General features: G+C 36.8%; 2 protein-coding genes across 2 annotated transcripts; one reads left to right on the plus strand and one right to left on the minus strand.

The window, feature by feature from the left end:
- Positions 1–272: 272 nt before the first annotated feature.
- Positions 273–5,163, plus strand: LOC144979210 (uncharacterized). Its single transcript, XM_078925818.1, has 6 exons — positions 273–293; positions 1,122–1,254; positions 1,665–1,674; positions 3,252–3,430; positions 4,146–4,231; positions 5,128–5,163. Exons 1-6 carry the CDS (start codon positions 273–275, stop codon positions 5,161–5,163), a joined length of 465 nt encoding a protein of 154 aa, XP_078781944.1.
- A 3,531-nt stretch (positions 5,164–8,694) lies between these two features.
- On the minus strand, positions 8,695–21,815 carry LOC144979211 (uncharacterized protein C05D11.1-like). The gene is made up of 7 exons (XM_078925819.1): positions 21,711–21,815; positions 14,761–14,904; positions 13,910–14,101; positions 12,925–13,027; positions 11,697–11,830; positions 9,508–9,688; positions 8,695–8,792 (listed from the first exon to the last, which is right to left on the minus strand). The coding sequence occupies exons 1-7, from the start codon at positions 21,780–21,782 to the stop codon at positions 8,695–8,697; spliced, it is 924 nt and encodes a 307-aa protein (XP_078781945.1). The 5' UTR covers positions 21,783–21,815.
- Between the last annotated feature and the right edge of the window lie 225 nt (positions 21,816–22,040).

Below are 22,040 nucleotides of genomic sequence, written 5' to 3' on the forward strand. Positions count from 1 at the left end.
GCTGTTCAAACAGACGATGGTAAATTCAAAAAAAAAATTTTATTTAAAAAAAATTTTTTTTTTTTTTAAATTTTCTAATTAAACCTCTGATTCATTATTTTTGTATTATTTATTTTACCTGGGTGTTTGTTGTTCAGACCACCGCACACAGCCATTGAAAAAACAAAACAATGTCCACATCAGTATCTATGATCGGAAATTACGGTATTGATTGTTCAAGTAAAGGAAGGACACAAAAGTTTAAATTTTGACATCAAATTTCGTTTACAAAAATGTTTAAAAATTCCCTGCTGGTAGGACAATGTCAATATTTGCCATAAAAAAAAGTTAAGAATAAAGCGAAAATAAAATTTCTGAACCTAATTTTGAAAATTGCAATTCATAGACTACTTCAGGCATTTGTTATTTAAATTTGAGTATTTATATGGAGCAATATCCTCTTAGGGTACTCAAGCACTTTATAAAGGGGTTCCTAGCCATTAGCAATGCTAGATGTGTTGGATGAAAAATGACTTTTTGTTGGGATATTACAATTTAAACGACAGTGGCCAGGCACTCATTTTACACCTGAGTATGATGAGAGAATGTGAGTTAAGAGCCTTTTCTGGCAATTAACTATGTGCCACTCAGAGTGGGACTTGAACCCTTGGACCTTCCAATCCTAAGGTGACAGACTTGACTATACTACAAAAAAAATTGAGAAATACGAATTTTTGGTTCCAGCTACAGAGCTGCATAGGTCTATTTGACTCAAAAAAATCATGTTGAGAAGGAAAGTCTAACTTTTTAGAACCTATATACAGGAAAATTGGAGCATTTTTGGACCGTGCTGAAATGAAATTGTTCATCTCTAAAGCTATCTAAAGTGAATTTTCTTCTTTTCCCTTTTTTGGAAACTGGGAATTTTTGAAATTTCAGTTAGGCAGCTCGGGGTTGGGAGTGTCCTATCACAAGACCTCATTTTTTGTATTTACGGAAAGGGTAAATGCTATAAAAATTCATTTCTTTATTATTTTTTTTAAAAAAGATATTATGTTTGTCCTTTGGTCCTTTGTTTTAAAAGGAAAATTTTGATTTTAAAAAAATGAAAAATAAATTTTTGAACTGAATCTTCCTCTCAGATTGATTCCATACGAAACAGTGGAGCCATGATAGGGGCAGACACAGTGCATTGTGGGGCAGGTCTAGGATATCCTGCGTCCAGTTCTTTCCGATGTGGGAGCTTTGCCCAGCTTTTACACACTCACGATCAGGGTGAGTCTTCTGTGTCTTCATAAATATTTTTTTTGAATGAGTGGCCCAGGTTTTTGAATATGATTTTGCCTGGAACTGTTAACGTATTGAGTAGAGAAGAAGTGAGGGGGGCTGCCTGAAGCCTGAGATCGTAAAAATACTAAGAAAAAGATGAAAACGGAAAGGCTTCAGATGAACAGTACGGACAATGAACTGTTCCCATTTTTAACCTTTTGTTAGTGTTTAACATGATTGAGTAGAGAGAGCGATGGGGCTGCCTGAAAGCTTGGGATAGGTAAAAATACTAAGGAAAGGAGAAAATGGAAAGGCTTCAGATGGAACAGTACGGGCAATGAATTCTTCCCATTTTTACCTTTTCGTTAGTATTTTAACATGATTGAGTTGGTGACTTTCGCATTTTCATCATTTAGAGAAAAAACTGTAATTTTATTTTGTCATTTTTATTAGTGACTTAAAGAAGAAAAATACTTGTCGTGTTTACCTTGTAGAATTATACTCCGAGTTATTTGAAAGTTCGTTTTCTCTGTTTGGGAGTTTTAACTCATTTTCTTTTCTATCCACATTTGACAAGGCAGATCTTTAAGGTCAACTCCTTTTTACACACTAAAATTACAACGATTTAGCCTTGCATCATTAAATGATTGATAGGAAAGGAAAAGAGAGGACCTATATGATTATTATGGTGGTCAACAAGTTTCAGGACTTAATCGACGGCCTTCTGCACCAATTGTTTTTTCATTGAATGTATTGTTTAGAATTTGTTGCCTCCTGGATGGGATTCCTACCTCCCATAGGGGCAGGGAGGTACTTGCTGTGTCTTCTATCCCCCTTTATCTGTTTTCCAATTGCTTCTGTCTTTGTCGTGGAGTGAGATTGCTATATGGGGTTCCTACCACCCATAGTGGGCAGGGAGGTACTTCTTGTGTCTTCTATCCCCCTTTATCTGTTTTCCAATTGCTTTCTGTCTTTGTCGTGGAGTGAGATTGCTATATGGGGTTCCTACCACCCATAGTGGGCAGGGAGGTACTTGCGTGTTCTTCTATCCCCCTTTATCTGTTTTCCAATTGCTTTCTGTCTTTGTCGTGGAGTGAGATTACTATATGGGGTTCCTACCACCCTTAGTGGGCAGGGAGGTACTTGCTGTTCTTCTACCCCCTTTATCTGTTTTCCAATTGCTTTCTGTCTTTGTCGTGGAGTGAGATTGCATATGGGGTTCCTACCACCCATAGTGGGCAGGGAGGTACTTGCTGTGTCTTCTCTATCCCCCTTTATCTGTTTTCCAATTGCTTTCTGTCTTTGTCGTGGAGTGAGATTGCTATAGGGTTCCTACCACCCATAGTGGGCAGGAGGTACTTGCTGTGTCTTCTATCCCCCTTTATCTGTTTTCCAATTGCTTTCTGTCTTTGTCTTGGAGTGAGATTGCTTGGTTTTGTCCTGACTTGGCCGGAGTCTTTGGCTGGGAGGGAAATAGTCAAATGTATAGTTATAGTTTTGGGAGATGATATTTTTTTCCTTGTAAATCATCTCTCTTTTATGTACTCTTATTCTTTTCATTTTTAACATATGTTTTGTATGTTGTGTATTCCTCTTAGTGGGGACCTGTGCTTGTGTCTGGGATGAGACTTTTTAGGTGATCTCAAACTAAGTAACTTTGATAGTGTGCTCTTGGAATGTACATCTGTTTCCTATTTGAACCAATTCCCCTTTGTCTTACTTTTCTTGGGTGCTTTAATTGTAATTCTAGAACTTATTACTTTCCCATTTTCTTCCTTTTTACTGGTACTGATATTACCTTATGTGTTGTTTATTTTTATTATATAATAGTAATTGGAAACCAGGGTATGGACATATTTTTGTTCATAAAGAGTTCAAATTAATCCCAAAAGAATGAATTAAAAATAATTGGCACAACATTTTATGAGGGGAACTTCCATTGGTATCTTCAATAGAAAAGGATGAATGAATTCACTTTTTTCTTTTTTCTTCTCAAAATACAGCAGAGAAGGGAAGTATCACAAGGCCGTTTCTTGGGCCAAGGATTTGATGAATAATGTCAAGTTTACGGCCGATCGGGCCAAGATTGTGGCCAAGAAAATCCTGAGTGAATCGTCCAAGGACAAGCGTAGTGGGTCAAAGGTCATACGCACACTGATCAGGGAACTGCTCTACAAGAAAGGTGAGCAGGGATGTAACATGTATTGTAATGTAGTGGAGTTGTTTGGATTTGTGCAAATGTTAGCTGTTCGGCTGTGTTTATTTATGTTAGAGTTCTTTCTAGAGGTACGCATTTTGTGTTGTGCATGTTTTGCATGTGAGTGTGAATGTTGACTGCGCAAACGTATAAGCACTTTTTGTTCATTGTTTTGTGTTAGGTTAGTTACTGAAAGAACTCCGTCTGAGCTAGTCGCATTTTATATTTGTTTTATATTTACCATATGATTATTAATAAATAAATTGAATTAACAAAGTCTGAGCCGAGTCATTACAAGGAATATCCATGTGGTCATGTGACCAAGTTCAAGAAGATAATGATTTATACCCCACTGCCCCTCAACCCAGTATTATGGTGGAGTGAACAACATTAGCACGCCTGCCTTTTATTCCAATTATATTGGAATATTCCGATTTTTAAAAATTATGATTTTCCAAATTTTTCTTCTTTTCAATTTTGTTTTTTTACTTTTGTCAGTTTTTTTTTCCTTTCTTTTTACATTTTTTATTCCAACTTTTAAAAGATTTTTCTAAGTGGCGATTTGATCATTGTTCCTTTATTTGCTTCTCCTTTCTGTGTCTTCTGACCAGCGTTAGAGTTCCTTACTGGGCAAAATATATCATCACCACCACCATCATCATGATCATCATCATCCTCATTACTGTCTCTCCATTCCCAGAGTCCAACCTGACAGTGGTTTCTATGCTGAGACAACAAGCCTTCCTGTCCAATCTCATCAAACGTCTAAGCAAGGAACCTGCTAAAGTAAATCATGATATTATTATTATTCTCATTGTATGCCTAGTCTTACGAACCAGTATGATTTCTCATAGTTTAACCCTCTCCTTACCAGCCATTTTCAAGATTTCCCCCAAAACTTCTCACCCAACTAGCACAAAATATATTTTTTATCACTCAAACACAAAGCAGTAAAATTCTTGCGATACATAATTTCTTTAGCAAAACATGCTCTACAACACACTGTTCATTTGCTTCAAATTTTATGATTTACAAGAGAAATTTGAATAAGAAAAAGGTTGGTTGTATCGTAACGCATGTGACGGTTTTCCTAAAGTTGGTAAGGAGAGGGTTAATACACTTTGAGGTCCAAAATATGATAATATGGGAATGTTGACTAAACTATGCTGAATGCAAGAAGTCACAGAAGGAGGGGGGGGCGGAATGGAAGAGGTTAAGGTTATTAAAAATCGTCTCCTCCTAGATGAGAATCTGAGTAGCCAGATAGATGATTGTCACAGGAGTTACATGGTTTTCCTCCCCTTTATGCGGCTATGTGGTCTAGTGGTATGACACTCGATTTCGGATCGGAAGACCCGGGTTCGAGCATCGCTCTGCGCATAGAGTCCTTGGAAAAGACTCTTTACTCACATTCTCTCACCGTACTCAGATGTAAAATGAGTACCTGACCGTTAACAGTGTTGTCTCGTTCTGAAAAAAATTGAAATATCGCCTAACAGACGTCATGTCCTGTCTAAATATTAAATGCTGCTGTTGGCCAGGGACCCCTTGTAAAGCACTTTGAGCACGATTAGTGGATATTGCGCTATATAAAAGCTCCAAAAAAAATTATTGTTTTACTGATTTTCTGCATTAAATCATCCGATTCTGAAATTTATTTTTTTTTCATTTTCAAAAATCAGGTTCTGAAAGATCTCCATGAGATCAGGCGATATTGAAGGAACCTTCCAGAATGCACGTACACCTGGCATGTGATGTCTCCAGACTGGCCAAGCACGGAAACCCTATTGAGCCATGGAAAACCTTTTTGGGCAGCAAATCAGATATTGACAGGCCACTGAGGTGAGTTTATTTCTAAAATAGATGAAGTTAAATATGAGTATTTGTTACAGTGACTGGACATAATCAGTTGGGTAGTGAAAAGGTTTGAAACTGAGATATTGCCAAGTTTAGTTAGAAGGTCAATTTTTATCCAAAATGACTTCTTGTCATAAATGATTAACTCAACCCTTTTGTACATCTTGGGAAATATCAAACCTTAATTTCACTTCTAAATATTCTTTACAGCTAGTCAAGTTGAAGAATGAAATTTGAGAAAAGTTGCTGGATACTTTTCCCATACATCTGACCATAACTTCATGAAAATCACCCGATTTACTTCAAATAAAGATTAAAATGCTTTGCTTTCAGAAATTTAAAAAACATGCAAATCCAAAATTTTCACCTCCGACTGATTATATCATGCACGGACACATTTATATAACGCATTTCCATGGATTAACCATGCTCAATGCATTTCACATTGTTTCATTTATTCCAGGCCCAATGGAACCATATTTCCATTTCATACAGTACAAGTCAGCTGTTAGGCATCCCTTTTATACTAACATTCTTACAATTTCTATCAATACCTATAGTCTGGTACTCATTCACACCTGAGTCGAGTAGGGAATGTCAAGACCAGAGAAAAGACTCACTTCTCACATTTCTCTCATTGTAATCAGGTCTGTATTGAGTTCTTGTCTGCTAACAGATTTTTCTCTGTTCATGAAAAATTAAGGCACTAGTGCTTCAAAGGCATGATCACATCTGAAGTGTTGCTGTTGGTTTGGAACCCTTTGCAAAGCACTCTGTGCTCATTTAGTGGATTAAAATCATTTTTAACGCTTGTTTTATGAATGAAATAGAATAGAGAATAACCATGATTGTTTTTCTAAACCTTTAATCATATTGAAGGGGATCCACAGGTCCTGTGCTGCTCACATTTTGAGATTCAGAAGAACAAAACCGAAAATCGTTTGGTTTTTTTTGGTGATTCCTGGGTAAAATATCTGTAGAATCCATTTTCTTGTTTCAAAACATATAAAAGGTTTCTAAAACCCTAAAATTAACCTTGATTAAGGTGAAGGTAAGGTATATATATATATTATATATATATATATATATATATATATATATATAATATATATATATATATATATATATACTATATATATATATATATAATATATATATATATATATATAATATAATATATATATAATATATATAGTATATATATATTATAATATATATATATATTTATATATATATATATATATATATATTATATATATATATATATAATTACCTTACCTTCACCTTAATCAAGGGTAATTTTAGGAGTTTTAGAAACCTTTTATGTTTTGAAACTAAGAAAATGGATTCTACAGATATTTTTACCCAGGAATCACCAAAAAAAACCAAACGATTTTCGGTTTTGTTCTTCTGAATCTCAAAATGTGAGCAGCACAGGACCTGTGGATCCCCTTCAATATGATTAAAGGTTTAGAAAAACAATCATGGTTATTCTCTATTCTATTTCATTCATAAAACAAGCGTTAAAAATGATTTTAATCCACTAAATGAGCACAGAGTGCTTTGCAAAGGGTTCCAAACCAACAGCAACACTTCAGATGTAGATCATGCCTTTGAAGCACTAGTGCCTTAATTTTTCATGAACAGAGAAAAATCTGTTAGCAGACAAGAACTCAATACAGACCTGATTACAATGAGAGAATGTGAGAAGTGAGTCTTTTCTCTGGTCTTGACATTCCCTACTCGACTCAGGTGTGAATGAGTACCAGACTATAGGTATTGATAGAAATTGTAAGAATGTTAGTATAAAAGGGATGCCTAACAGCTGACTTGTACTGTATGAAATGGAAATATGGTTCCATTGGGCCTGGAATAAATGAAACAATGTGAAATGCATTGAGCATGGTTAATCCATGGAAATGCGTTATATAAATGTGTCCGTGCATGATATAATCAGTCGGAGGTGAAAATTTTGGATTTGCATGTTTTTTAAATTTCTGAAAGCAAAGCATTTTAATCTTTATTTGAAGTAAATCGGGTGATTTTCATGAAGTTATGGTCAGATGTATGGGAAAAGTATCCAGCAACTTTTCTCAAATTTCATTCTTCAACTTGACTAGCTGTAAAGAATATTTAGAAGTGAAATTAAGGTTTGATATTTCCCAAAGATGTACAAAAAGGGTTGAGTTAATCATTTATGACAAGAAGTCATTTTGGATAAAAATTGACCTTCTAACTAAACTTGGCAATATCTCAGTTCAAACCTTTTCACTACCCAACTGATTATGTCAGTCACTGTAACAAATACTCATATTTAACTTCATCTATTTTAGAAATAAACTCACCTCAGTGGCCTGTCAATATCTGATTTGCTGCCCAAAAAGGTTTTCCATGGCTCAATAGGGTTTCCGTGCTTGGCCAGTCTGGAGACATCACATGCCAGGTGTACGTGCATTCTGGAAGGTTCCTTCAATATCGCCTGGATCTCATGGAGATCTTTCAGAACCTGATTTTTGAAAATGAAAAAAAAATAAATTTCAGAATCGGATGATTTAATGCAGAAAATCAGTAAAACAATAATTTTTTTTTGGAGCTTTTATATAGCGCAATATCCACTAATCGTGCTCAAAGTGCTTTACAAGGGGTCCCTGGCCAACAGCAGCATTTAATATTTAGGACAGGACATGACGTCTGTTAGGCGATATTTCAATTTTTTTCAGAACGAGACAACACTGTTAACGGTCAGGTACTCATTTTACATCTGAGTACGGTGAGAGAATGTGAGTAAAGAGTCTTTTCCAAGGACTCTATGCGCAGAGCGATGCTCGAACCCGGGGTCTTCCGATCCGAAATCGAGTGTCATACCACTAGACCACATAGCCGCATAAAGGGGAGGAAAACCATGTAACTCCTGTGACAATCATCTATCTGGCTACTCAGATTCTCATCTAGGAGGAGACGATTTTTAATAACCTTAACCTCTTCCATTCCGCCCCCCCTCCTTCTGTGACTTCTTGCATTCAGCATAGTTTAGTCAACATTCCCATATTATCATATTTTGGACCTCAAAGTGTATTAACCCTCTCCTTACCAACTTTAGGAAAACCGTCACATGCGTTACGATACAACCAACCTTTTTCTTATTCAAATTTCTCTTGTAAATCATAAAATTTGAAGCAAATGAACAGTGTGTTGTAGAGCATGTTTTGCTAAAGAAATTATGTATCGCAAGAATTTTACTGCTTTGTGTTTGAGTGATAAAAAATATATTTGTGCTAGTTGGGTGAGAAGTTTTGGGGGAAATCTTGAAAATGGCTGGTAAGGAGAGGGTTAAACTATGAGAAATCATACTGGTTCGTAAGACTAGGCATACAATGAGAATAATAATAATATCATGATTTACTTTTAGCAGGTTCCTTGCTTAGACGTTTGATGAGATTGGACAGGAAGGCTTGTTGTCTCAGCATAGAAACCACTGTCAGGTTGGACTCTGGGAATGGAGAGACAGTAATGAGGATGATGATGATCATGATGATGGTGGTGGTGATGATATATTTTGCCCAGTAAGGAACTCTAACGCTGGTCAGAAGACACAGAAAGGAGAAGCAAATAAAGGAACAATGATCAAATCGCCACTTAGAAAAATCTTTTAAAAGTTGGAATAAAAAATGTAAAAAGAAAGGAAAAAAAAAACTGACAAAAGTAAAAAAACAAAATTGAAAAGAAGAAAAATTTGGAAAATCATAATTTTTAAAAATCGGAATATTCCAATATAATTGGAATAAAAGGCAGGCGTGCTAATGTTGTTCACTCCACCATAATACTGGGTTGAGGGGCAGTGGGGTATAAATCATTATCTTCTTGAACTTGGTCACATGACCACATGGATATTCCTTGTAATGACTCGGCTCAGACTTTGTTAATTCAATTTATTTATTAATAATCATATGGTAAATATAAAACAAATATAAAATGCGACTAGCTCAGACGGAGTTCTTTCAGTAACTAACCTAACACAAAACAATGAACAAAAAGTGCTTATACGTTTGCGCAGTCAACATTCACACTCACATGCAAAACATGCACAACACAAAATGCGTACCTCTAGAAAGAACTCTAACATAAATAAACACAGCCGAACAGCTACATTTGCACAAATCCAAACAACTCCACTACATTACAATACATGTTACATCCCTGCTCACCTTTCTTGTAGAGCAGTTCCCTGATCAGTGTGCGTATGACCTTTGACCCACTACGCTTGTCCTTGGACGATTCACTCAGGATTTTCTTGGCCACAATCTTGGCCCGATCGGCCGTAAACTTGACATTATTCATCAAATCCTTGGCCCAAGAAACGGCCTTGTGATACTTCCCTTCCTCTGCCTGTATTTTGAGAAAGAAAAAAGAAAAAAGTGAATTCATTCATCCTTTTCTATTGAAGATACCAGATGGAAGTTCCCTCATAAAATGTTGTGCCAATTATTTTTAATTCATTCTTTTGGGATTAATTTGAACTCTTTATGAACAAAAATATGTCCATACCCTGGTTTCCTAATTATATATATATAATAAAAATAAACAACACATAAGGTAATATCAGTACCAGTAAAAAGGAAGAAAATGGGAAAGTAATAAGTTCTAGAATTACAATTAAAGCACCCAAGAAAAGGTAAGACAAAGGGGAATTGGTTCAAATAGGAAACAGATGTACATTCCAAGAGCACACTATCAAAGTACTTAGTTTGAGATCACCTAAAAGTCTCATCCAGACACAAGCACAGGTCCCCACTAAGAGGAATACACAACATACAAAACATATGTTAAAAATGAAAAGAATAAGAGTACATAAAAGAGAGATGATTTACAAGGAAAAAAATATCATCTCCCAAAACTATAACTATACATTTGACTATTTCCCTCCCAGCCAAAGACTCCGGCCAAGGTCAGGACAAAACCAAGCAATCTCACTCCAAGACAAAGACAGAAAGCAATTGGAAAACAGATAAAGGGGGATAGAAGACACAGCAAGTACCTCCCTGCCCACTATGGGTGGTAGGAACCCCATATAGCAATCTCACTCCACGACAAAGACAGAAAGCAATTGGAAAACAGATAAAGGGGGATAGAAGACACAGCAAGTACCTCCCTGCCCACTATGGGTGGTAGGAACCCCATATAGCAATCTCACTCCACGACAAAGACAGAAAGCAATTGGAAAACAGATAAAGGGGGATAGAAGACACAGCAAGTACCTCCCTGCCCACTATGGGTGGTAGGAACCCCATATAGTAATCTCACTCCACGACAAAGACAGAAAGCAATTGGAAAACAGATAAAGGGGGATAGAAGACACAGCAAGTACCTCCCTGCCCACTATGGGTGGTAGGAACCCCATATAGCAATCTCACTCCACGACAAAGACAGAAAGCAATTGGAAAACAGATAAAGGGGGATAGAAGACACAGCAAGTACCTCCCTGCCCACTATGGGTGGTAGGAACCCCATATAGCAATCTCACTCCACGACAAAGACAGAAAGCAATTGGAAAACAGATAAAGGGGGATAGAAGACACAGCAAGTACCTCCCTGCCCCACTATGGGAGGTAGGAATCCCATCCAGGAGGCAACAAATTCTAAACAATACATTCAATGAAAAACAATTGGTGCAGAAGCCGTCGATTAAGTCCTGAAACTTGTTGACCACCATAATAATCATATAGGTCCTCTCTTTTCCTTTCCTATCAATCATTTAATGATGCAAGGCTAAATCGTTGTAATTTTAGTGTGTAAAAAGGAGTTGACCTTAAAGATCTGCCTTGTCAAATGTGGATAGAAAAGAAAATGAGTTAAAACTCCCAAACAGAGAAAACGAACTTTCAAATAACTCGGAGTATAATTCTACAAGGTAAACACGACAAGTATTTTCTTCTTTAAGTCACTAATAAAAATGACAAAATAAAATTACAGTTTTTTCTCTAAATGATGAAAATGCGAAAGTCACCAACTCAATCATGTTAAAATACTAACGAAAAGGTAAAAATGGGAAGAATTCATTGCCCGTACTGTTCCCATCTGAAGCCTTTCCATTTTCTCCTATTCCTTAGTATTTTTACTATCCCAAGCTTTCAGGCAGCCCCCATCGCTCTCTCTACTCAATCATGTTAAAACACTAACAAAAAGGTAAAAATGGGAACAGTTCATTGTCCGTACTGTTCCCATCTGAAGCCTTTCCGTTTTCATCTTTTTCTTAGTATTTTTACGATCTCAGGCTTCAGGCAGCCCCCATCACTCTCTTCTCTACTCAATCACGTTAACAGTTCCAGGCAAAATCATATTCAAAACATGGGCCACTCATTCAAAAAAAATATTTATGAAGACACAGAAGACTCACCCTGATCGTGAGTGTGTAGAGCTGGGCAAAGCTCCCACATCGGAAAGAACTGGACGCAGGATATCCTAGACCTGCCCCACAATGCACTGTGTCTGCCTCTATCATGGCTACCACTGTTTCGTATGGAATCAACTCTGAGAGGAAGATTCAGTTCAAAAATTTATTTTTCATTTTTTAAAATCAAATTCTCCTTTTAAAACAAAGGACCAAAGGACAAACATAATATCTTTTTTTAAAAAAATAATAAAGAATGAATTTTTATAGCATTTACCTTACAGTAAATACAAGAATGAGGTCTTGTGATAGGACACTCACCCAGAGCTGCCTAACTGAAATTTCAAAAATTCCCAGTTTCCAAGGGAAAAGAAGAAAAATTCACTTTAGATAGCTTTAGAGATGAACAATTTCATTTCAGCACGGTCCAAAAATGCTCCAATACCTGTATATAGGTTCTAAAAAGCTAGACTTTCCTTCTCAACATGATTTATTGAGTCAAATAGACCTATGCAGCTCTGTAGCTGGAACCAAAAATTCGTATTTCTACAATTTTTTCGTAGTACTAGTCAAGTCTGCTCACCTTAGGATTGGAAGGTCCAAGGGTTCAAGTCCCACTCTGAGTGGCACATAGTTAATGCCCAAGAAAAGGCTCTTAACTCACATTCTCTCATCATACTCAGGTGTAAAATGAGTGCCTGGCCATCTGTCGTTTAAATTGTAATATCCCCTAACAAATGTCATTTTTCATCCAACACATCTAGCATTGCTAATGGCTAGGAACCCCTTTATAAAGTGCTTTGAGTACCCTAAGAGGATATTGCTCCATATAAATACTCAAATTTAAATAACACTGCCTGAAGTAGTCTATGAATTGCAATTTTCAAAATTAGGTTCAGAATTTCATTTTCGTCTTTATTCTTAACTTTTTTTTTATGGCAAATATTGACATTGTCCTACCAGCAGGCAATTTTTAAACATTTTTGTAAACGAAATTTGATGTCAATTCAAACTTTTGTGTCCTTCCTTTACTTGAACAATCAATACCGTAATTTCCGATCATAGATACTGATGTGGACATTGTTTTTGTTTTTTCAATGGCTGTGTGCGGTGGTCTGAACAAACAAACACCCAAGGTAAAATAAATAATACAAAAATAATGAATCAGAGGTTAATTAGAAAATTTAAAAAAAAAAAAAATTTTTTTTAAATAAAATTTTTTATTTGAATTTACCATCGTCTGTTTGAACAGCACTCTCTGTGACAAGATCGACGTAAAGTGACAGATAGCATTTGAGATGTTGGGGAATGTCGCAGGTATCCACCATAACACTGAGCTGTTGACAGGAAAGACAATGAGGAATAAAATAACAAGCAACGCGTTAATATACGGATCTGACATAGGCAGCTAACTAAAAAAATCTGTATATTTATTTTGAAAAAGGGGGGAGGGGGAGAAGGGGGGGAAGGTTATTCGAAAATTTTAATAAAACAAATCTGTATAAACCTAAATTGTTTTGAAATTCACCTTTATTTATATAAATTGTCACTTGAAAATACATTACAACTAGTGAAATATAGATCAGTTACAACATTTCAATTTCTGGGTAAAATACATTTCACTAGTTATTGAATCTAAAGTTGAGCATTAAAAATCCAAAACGGGAGCCAAACAACTTCTAATTCGACCAAAAGTGTAAAATAATCACCCGGCCGTTAAAAGTGATGTCTCTGTCAGAAAAAAAAATTGTAATAGTGTCTAACAGGCGTCGTGTCTCATCTTACATGTTAAGTGTTGCTGTTAGCTTGGTACTCCTTATAAATCGCTTTGATCACATTGATGGATATTGCGCTGTATAAATATTCAAGTTTTTTTTTTTTTGTTTATTTCTATTTGTGAGGCCAGGGGTGTTAGTTGAGGCCAATCTCAATTTCCCTGAATACCATGTGAAGTGATTCAAAGCACAGCAATTTAGTAACATAGGTCATTTTGCTAATCTCTTCTGGCCAATCCCCAGTGATAAGAAAAAAATAAATTTTTAAAAATCCAATACATGCGCAAGATATGATTAAAATGTTTTTAAAAATCAAAATTCTCAGAAATTCCTGAAATACCGAGACTGCTTTCATCCCTGAATGACTCTTTCACTGGTTAATGATAAAATGAGTGCCCCACACCTATCCCCACCCCCCACAGCCTTGAGTATTTCCCCACTCACCTCCACAAAATTGGTGGAAATATCGTCCAGCATAAATCGGAATGGGAGATCAGACAAGCGAAAGAGCGGATTGCTGTCGGTGTTGGTGGTCGGGGTGTCGGCAATGTTGGTGCTGGGACGAATGGTATGGAGTTTGATGCTGCCTACGTCTGGTACGGAAATTCTCTCGTGAACAGACAGGGGTGGTGGTCTCTGAAATCAAATCGGAAAATCATCTTAGCACGCGTTCTTTTCTTTAATCACAAAACAATAACCTACTAAAGGTATGACACTCATCTTCGATTGGAAGGTCCTGGGATCGAGTCCCATTCTGACAGGTGTATAGCTGAGTCCTTGCAGAAAACTTTTTACTCACCTTCTCTCATCACACTTAGGTGCAAAATTAGTACATGGCCATTAACAACATTATCTCTGCCCCCCCCCCCCCCCCCCCCAAAATAAAATGTAATATCGATTATGTAATAACGATTAGATAAGACTTTAAAATCCTTAAAACTATGCACTCTGGCATCTACTTTCATTTTCAATAAGTTGTAATGACTTATAAATGCTCCTGAAGTTCTAAAATTGAGCAAAGATTTCGTAATTCTACAAATTTTTCGTAGAAATAGTCAGGTGTGCAATAGGCCTGTGGAGCCGGACTTTAACCAGGCATGACACAGACAATAGCAATCGCTCGGTACCCTTTGGATAGGATGCTAGTCCATCCCAAAGTACTTTCCACATGATCTGACAAACTCAGCAACACAATCACTGCTGGGTGAACAGGAGGGTCAGAAAAAATATCTCAACTGCGTCCAGGTTCGATCTTGGTCCTATGCATGTGAAATGAGTGAACCCCAAAAACTTACAGCGTTTTCCTCTTCCGCATTTTCCAGCCTCTTCTTACACTCTGAAAGGCCGTCACTTCCCAGATCCTCCTTCTGCCTCTCGACTCGCTCCTCTTCTTCCTTTCCCATGTCGGCCCCCAGACTTATACTTGGTCTTCCAATAATCTGAAGAAAGACAATAGATATTCCTGTAGTCAATAAGTTTCCAGACTGCGTCGACCACATCGGCATCGATAATGCGGCACTCCTATAGAATGCTCGTTCACTTTTCAGGAAGTATAAACCTTTTCCAGTATCAAAGGTAAGCAACTTACATTTTATAATAGACCTAGTCCGGAAATATATTGACTAGAGTGATAGAACAGTTTCGAGTAAACTATGTTTAGAAATATAACAACACACAAACTCTGCAATTTGGTTATCAAATCTTTCCTCTTTATTGTTTCCAAAATACTTTCTGCTATCAAGCTATTTGTGCACTATGTGGTCTAGTGATATGACACCCGCCTTCAGATTGGAAAGTTCTTGGTTCGAGTCCCGCATAGTTGAGGCCTTGGAAAAGGCTCTTTATTCACATTCTCTAACCATACTCAGGTGTAAAATGAGTACCTGGCCATTAACAATGTTGTCTCTGTTGGAAAAAATAATGGTAATATATCACCTAACAGGTGTCATGTCTTGTCCATATGTTAAGCACTGCTGTTGGCTTGGGACCCATTATAAAGTGATTTGAGCACATTTAGTGGATATTGCACTCTATTAATGCTTAAGCTTTTTGGGGATTTTTGTCTTTAGTTTGTACAGTATGAAATGGATAACTGATTCCACTCTACCACTCTTGTGCGGCTATGTGGTCTTGTTTGTGGTATGACACTCGTTTTCGGATCGGAAGGTCCTGGGTTCGAGCCTCACTATGCGCATAGTTGGGTCCTTGAAAAAGTCTCTTTACTCACATTCTCTCACCATACTCGGGTGTAAAATGAGTTCTTGGCCGTTAACAGCGTTGTCTCTGTCGGAAAAAATTGTAGCATCGCCTAACAGGCGTCATGTCACGCCCTAAATGTTAAATGTTGCTGTTGACCAGGGACCCCTTGTAAAGCGTTTTGAGCACATTTTGTGGATATTGCGCTATATAAAAGCTCAATTTTTAAAATACTTTTCTTTTTTACCTGAAGATGAAATTCATATTGAGAATATTGAATCCTGTGAAATTGTGCTGCTGTATAAAATGCACACATATTTAAGGAAATAGGCCCCCTTATACATCTGGACCTTTCCCTTAATGAGCTAAAGACTCTATCTACCAAACACAATCACAGCCTTGGGTCAAAACCCTTAAGTCTTTCAGAGCTGAGGCTATAGGCTATATTCGCATTTCCATCACATTTTGTGAGCTTTTGTTCGCATGTCCGATTCTGCAGTGTGTAATGTTTTTTACTGATGGTCAATGTGAAGCGCTTCGAAGCTTCGGCATAAGCACTATATAAATGTACATTTATTATTATTATTATTAAAATGGCTGACACTGGTTAAGGCAGCATGAGAATGACAAGCTAAGACAAAGCGACATTTGAATTCTGTGCAAAATCTCAATTAAATTACCCCCCTAGGGCCAATTGAATGTTCTGATGAATGAAAGGATACCATTAGTTCAATTTGTAGAATTTAATAAGAAATAATGGCAAAGGACATCTTGCAAGTCCATAACGTTTTAATCAGAAGAGAGACAAAGTCAACAACCAACGGACTTAACTCTATGATAAAAGATAGTAACTAATTGCAGTACAAAAACTAATGACGTCATTGTTCATTGATATTTCAACACTCCCCCTGAATTTGTACAACTAAAAACAACTATACTTTATAAACTAAAGCATCCCATCATAAATTTCAATTCATGATCAACTTGTATCCAATTCACAATAACAATGTCCATGATCATTTGCATTAGTATAATGAACACTCAAACTTTATAATAGTTTTCCTCCCACAGAGTTAAATTTAAAAAATCCCAGCAAATATCAATTTGCTATATAAAAATAAAAATGTAACAAAATCAACAATCTACACCCATTAGAGTTATCAATTTTAAATTTTTTTAAAATGTACGTAACTAATAAACAAGCTATACAGTAAAGTAGAAGCTCCTAAACTTCAACTTGTCAAATTTAGTTCAAATAGGTTTTCTTATCCCATCAATGATCTTAGTTTCACAAACTGGTCTTTTGGTAAAGCTTTTGTGAGAATGTCTGCTAACATTTCCTGTGTTTTACAATATTGTAACACAATATCACCCTGGGCAATCTTATCCTGAACATAATGATACTTAATATCAATGTGTTTGGATCTCTTTGACCCTTTACCATTAGCACTACAAATTGTACTTTGATTGTCCTCATAAATAACCATTGTTGGTTCATTAACAGTAACAGTACTGATCTGAGTCATCAAAGAGTTCAACCATGTTGCTTCCTGAGTCGCTGATGCCAAAGCAATGTACTCAGCTTCAGCAGTTGAGAGTGCAACACAATTTTGTTTCCTACTCCCCCATTGAACAGCCCCTTCTGAATTAAGAAAAATGAACCCAGAAGTAGATTTTCTATCAGAAGTATCACCTGCCCAGTCAGCATCAGAGTAACCAACACAAGCAACAACATCATCTGAGTTAACATTATTCGCAGTGTACACTAAGCCAAAATTTGTTGTGCCCCTTAGATATCTAAAGATTATTTTTACTGCCACCCAGTGTTCCTTACATGGGTCTGAGGAGAACCTAGCAACCAACCCTACAGCATATGCTATGTCTGGCCTTGTTCTATTGCTTAAGTGTAAGAGACTACCCACTGCAGACTTGTAATGTCGAGGATCTACTCTTTCACTGTTTTCATTTCCAGGAGTAAGCTTTTGGCTGTTGCAAACCGGTGTATCAGTCGGTGAGCAATTTCCCATGCCAAATTGGGTAAGTATTTGTTTGGTGTAGGATTCTTGTCCCATCCAAATGCTCCCATTCTCTTGTCTTTTAAATTCAACACCAAGAAAGTAATCCAGTTCACCAAGATCTTTCATTTCAAACTTGTTGGAAAGGTCACTTTTGACTTGAACAAGTTCTTCAGCATCTTTGGTTATAAGGATCAGATCATCAACGTAAAGGCAAATAACGAATTTATCACCCTTTGTTTTCTCTCGTACATAGACACATGGATCCACAGTTTTCTGAAATCCCATTTTCTTTAAACATGTGTCTAGTTTTTCATTCCAGCACTTTGGAGATTGTTTGAGTCCATAAAGACTTTTCTTTAAACAACAAACAAGATCCTCTCCCTTTCCAAGTTCAGTATAACCCTCAGGTTGTTTCATATATATATCTTCTTCAAGTTCACCATTTAAGAATGCTGCAGTAACATCCATTTGATGAATATTCATTTTCTCCTTGACAGCTTGAGATATGACTGCCCTGACTGACTCAAACCTTGCAACTGGAGCATAAACGTCATCATAATCTTCTCCATACACTTGACTATAACCTTGTGCCACAAGTCTAGCCTTATATCTTTGAACAGTGCCATCAGGGTTCAGTTTCCTTTTAAAAACCATCTACAACCTATGACCTTTCTTCCCTCTGGAAGCTTAGCAAGTTTCCATACACCGTTTTTAAGAAGGGAATTGTACTCATTATCAGCTGCCTCTTTCCAAAGCTTACCATCATGCCTTTGCAGTGCTTCAGATAGAGTTGTAGGCTCAGCATCATAGCTGCTGCTGCTACTATTATTAGTGTACATCCATTCTCCATATCTCTCAACTGGTTTTGTAGCTCTTGTACTCCTTCTTATTTGTGCTTCAGTTTCATGAACATTACCCTCTAGGTTTCTTGTTTCATGATCATTTTCAGTCTCAGACTCTAAATTTAGATCAAGAATTGGACACTGAAATTCATTTTCCTGAGCTGCATCTCCCTTACTTGGCAGACCTTCAAATCTCCATTCTGTGAAAATAACATCTCTACTTAGAATAATTCTTCTCTTCTCAGTATCATAAAGCCTATAGCCTTTTGATGTTTGACCGTACCCCATAAAAATGCACTTTCTAGATTTTGGATCTAACTTCTTTCTTTCATCCTTTGGGATATGCATGTAGGCAGTGCACCCAAAACTTTTCAGATATGAAACATTTGGCTTTTTGCCTGTAAAAAGCTCCCTGGGAGTCTTATCACCTAACACTCTTGAAGGACTCAAGTTGTGAACATGCACAGCTGTATTTAACGCCTCAGCCCAGAACCTTTGGGGTAACCTGGATTGAACCAACATGGTTCGGACCTTCTCAATCAAAACTCTGTTTAATCTTTCAGCAACTCCGTTCTGTTCAGGAGTTTTAGGAACGGTGTACTCATGTCTAATTCCACATTCTAACAAGAACGCTTTAAATTCATTAGACTTATATTCCCCGCCATTATCTGACCGCAAGATTTTGTTGATTTCCCAGTAACTTTTTCAACCATGGTTTTGAACTCTTTGAACACACTCAAGACTTGGTCTTTAGTTTGTATAGCATAAACCCAGCAATGTCTTGTGCAGTCATCAATGAATGTTACAAAATATCTATTGTTTCCCAATGAGTTTGGTAAAGGGCCGCACACATCACTGTGAATCAATCCCAGCACATCATTGAGACATTGGTTTTCAGAGTGAGTAGGAAAGGGAGACCTGTGTTGCTTTCCTTGGTACAAAATTCACAAAATGTTATTTTCTTCTTGTGATCAAAATCAAACTTTGATACCATCTTCTTTTGTGACAGTTTACACAAATTATCAACTCCAAGATGACCAAATCTACAATGCCACAAGTCTTCCTTTGACACACTCTGACCACCATCATCAAGAGAAACATATTCATGTTTACTTTCAACACTCAAAACAGAATTATAGTCGGTGTTTGGCCTGATTTTACTAGGCATACATTTTACAATAAACTGATTGTCTTCTTGATCATAATTTGCATAAGCAAGAGTTCTTTTTTCATTCATGATTTTTCCTGAAGCTTGGGAGAAAATTACACTTCCCCCATGTTTCAGGATTTTGGCTACACTTATCAAATTATGAGCAAGTTCAGGTACACAAATCACATCATTTAAGATGCACTTTTCACCCTCTAAATCCAGGTAAACTTTACCAATTCCAACTGAATTAATTTTGTGTCCATCTCCTAAAGTAACAACCAAATTGTTAGTTCTTTGGAATTCATGAAAAATCGTTATGTCGTTACACATGTGCGAAGTTGCTCCTGAGTCCAAGATCCACTTATTATCTAGTGTTTCACAGAGTTTGCCGGATAAACATTGTTCTTCCACAAGTAAAGATGATGGCTTTGAATTCGACGAAATCTTCTTTTTGTGTTGTCTTAACAAAGGGCAAGAGTTCTTATAATGTCCGTCTTTATGACAGTGATAACACTTTCCTTTTAAAGCTGTTTTTACTCCTCTGCCAGCGCTCTTCACTTTCATAACCTCTTCAGGCTGATGGACCATTCTATCAATGGAACACCGAGTTACATCTGCTAGCAGTCTTTCTGTAACTTGTTCGAAAGAGGGTGCCTTATCCGCAGCACCAAAAGCTGTTACCAGTATGTCATATTGCTTCGGGAGGCTGGATAAAAGTAAACATACTTTTTCTTCATCGTCGACTTTACATCCTAGAAGCGATAACGATTGAAATGTTTCAGTCATTTCTTTTATATGGCCGTTCACGTCATTATTTGTTAACCTCATGTTATAAAGTCGCTTCTTTAGTGACAACTTGTTTAGCCAACTATCCTTTTGAAATTGTCTTTCGAGTGTTTGCCAGACCTCTTTGGCTGATTTTGGCTCTGTCCCGATCAGATACAGCAAACCCGGATCGACGCCCAACACGATTGTAGCCAGCGCCTTCTGTGTTTTCTTCGTGTCTCTGCACTCCCCCGTCACGCACTCGAATAAGTCTTGGTGAATCAGGTACATTTTCATTTGCATCTTCCAGCAACTGTAATTTAAATGCCCCTTCAACAGAGGGACGTGCATTACTCCTCCTGATGCCATTTTTCTACGTAGCCGTTATATCTCACTATCCCTACCACAGTCTTTTGTTGTTGATTGTATTAGCTGATTAGCACTAGTACACCGAATAGAGAAACTTACGTCACTTTCCACTTTTAATGTTCAACATCGAAAATTGTTAAGCCTGTCTGGGCCCATAACCTGTAGAATTTAATAAGAAATAATGGCAAAGGACATCTTGCAAGTCCATAACGTTTTAATCAGAAGAGAGACAAAGTCAACAACCAACGGACTTAACTCTATGATAAAAGATAGTAACTAATTGCAGTACAAAAACTAATGACGTCATTGTTCATTGATATTTCAACACAATTTATAGTACTTTTATAAAAAGTAGGATTGGATTACATTATTATTTTTGCCTTTCAAGACCAGCCGCACTGTACGGCAATTGGCCAGGAGAACAGATTCTGTTCTGGCTGCACAGGGCGGCCAATGGCACTGAAAGGGCTAAGTCTGGAGAAAAAAATCATCATAAAGAAAGATAAAATCTAATATGGTGGCTCAATGCTACGGTGTCTAATCTTGTCACAAAAGTCAAGCAATGTTAAGCGTGTCAGTGGCTGGATGGGTGACAGTGGGTAAGGCATTAAATACATATTATCATCTCATTCAACTCGGGTCGGGTGTGAATGAATACCTGGCTATAGGCAGTAATGGATATTGTAAGAGTGTTGATAAAAAAAGTTTTAAAAGCCTAATAGGCGAATGGTGCTGTATAAAATGGAATTATGATTCCACATAGTCTGCCGAAGGAACAAATGAAAAATTGTGAAGAGCATTGAGGATGGTAAAAATCTGTGGAAAATTCACTTTATAAATCTTCATCAACATTTACAATTTACTTACAATTTTTTTGACAATGAAGAAAATTATAATTATCTTACCACAACACGATTGGTTCCAATGAAGTATTTTTGCAAAAGCTGACACCAAAATTCTTCTGGCTCTGACTGCATCCTGTCACAGAATGCCACTGTATTACATCGGCCATCAAGCTAAAGGAAAAATATAAAAGTTAATACATATTTGTAAAAAAAAAAAAGAAAAAAAAAGAAGTCAAATTCGCTGTTATTAGCATCATCTCCTAATAATAAAAACCCCAAAGATACTAAAAATACTTCTTTTCACATTTACTTTCACAAAAGCGACGGAACATCAAATATTCAGAGACAGTGTGGAACAGCCATATGTTATTTGTTTCACACCCAAGAAGA

This window comes from Berghia stephanieae, chromosome 9 (assembly GCF_034508935.2).
Source record: "Berghia stephanieae isolate SIO BIC M18660-M18661 chromosome 9, UCSD_Bste_1.3, whole genome shotgun sequence".
NCBI lineage: Eukaryota > Metazoa > Mollusca > Gastropoda > Nudibranchia > Aeolidiidae > Berghia > Berghia stephanieae.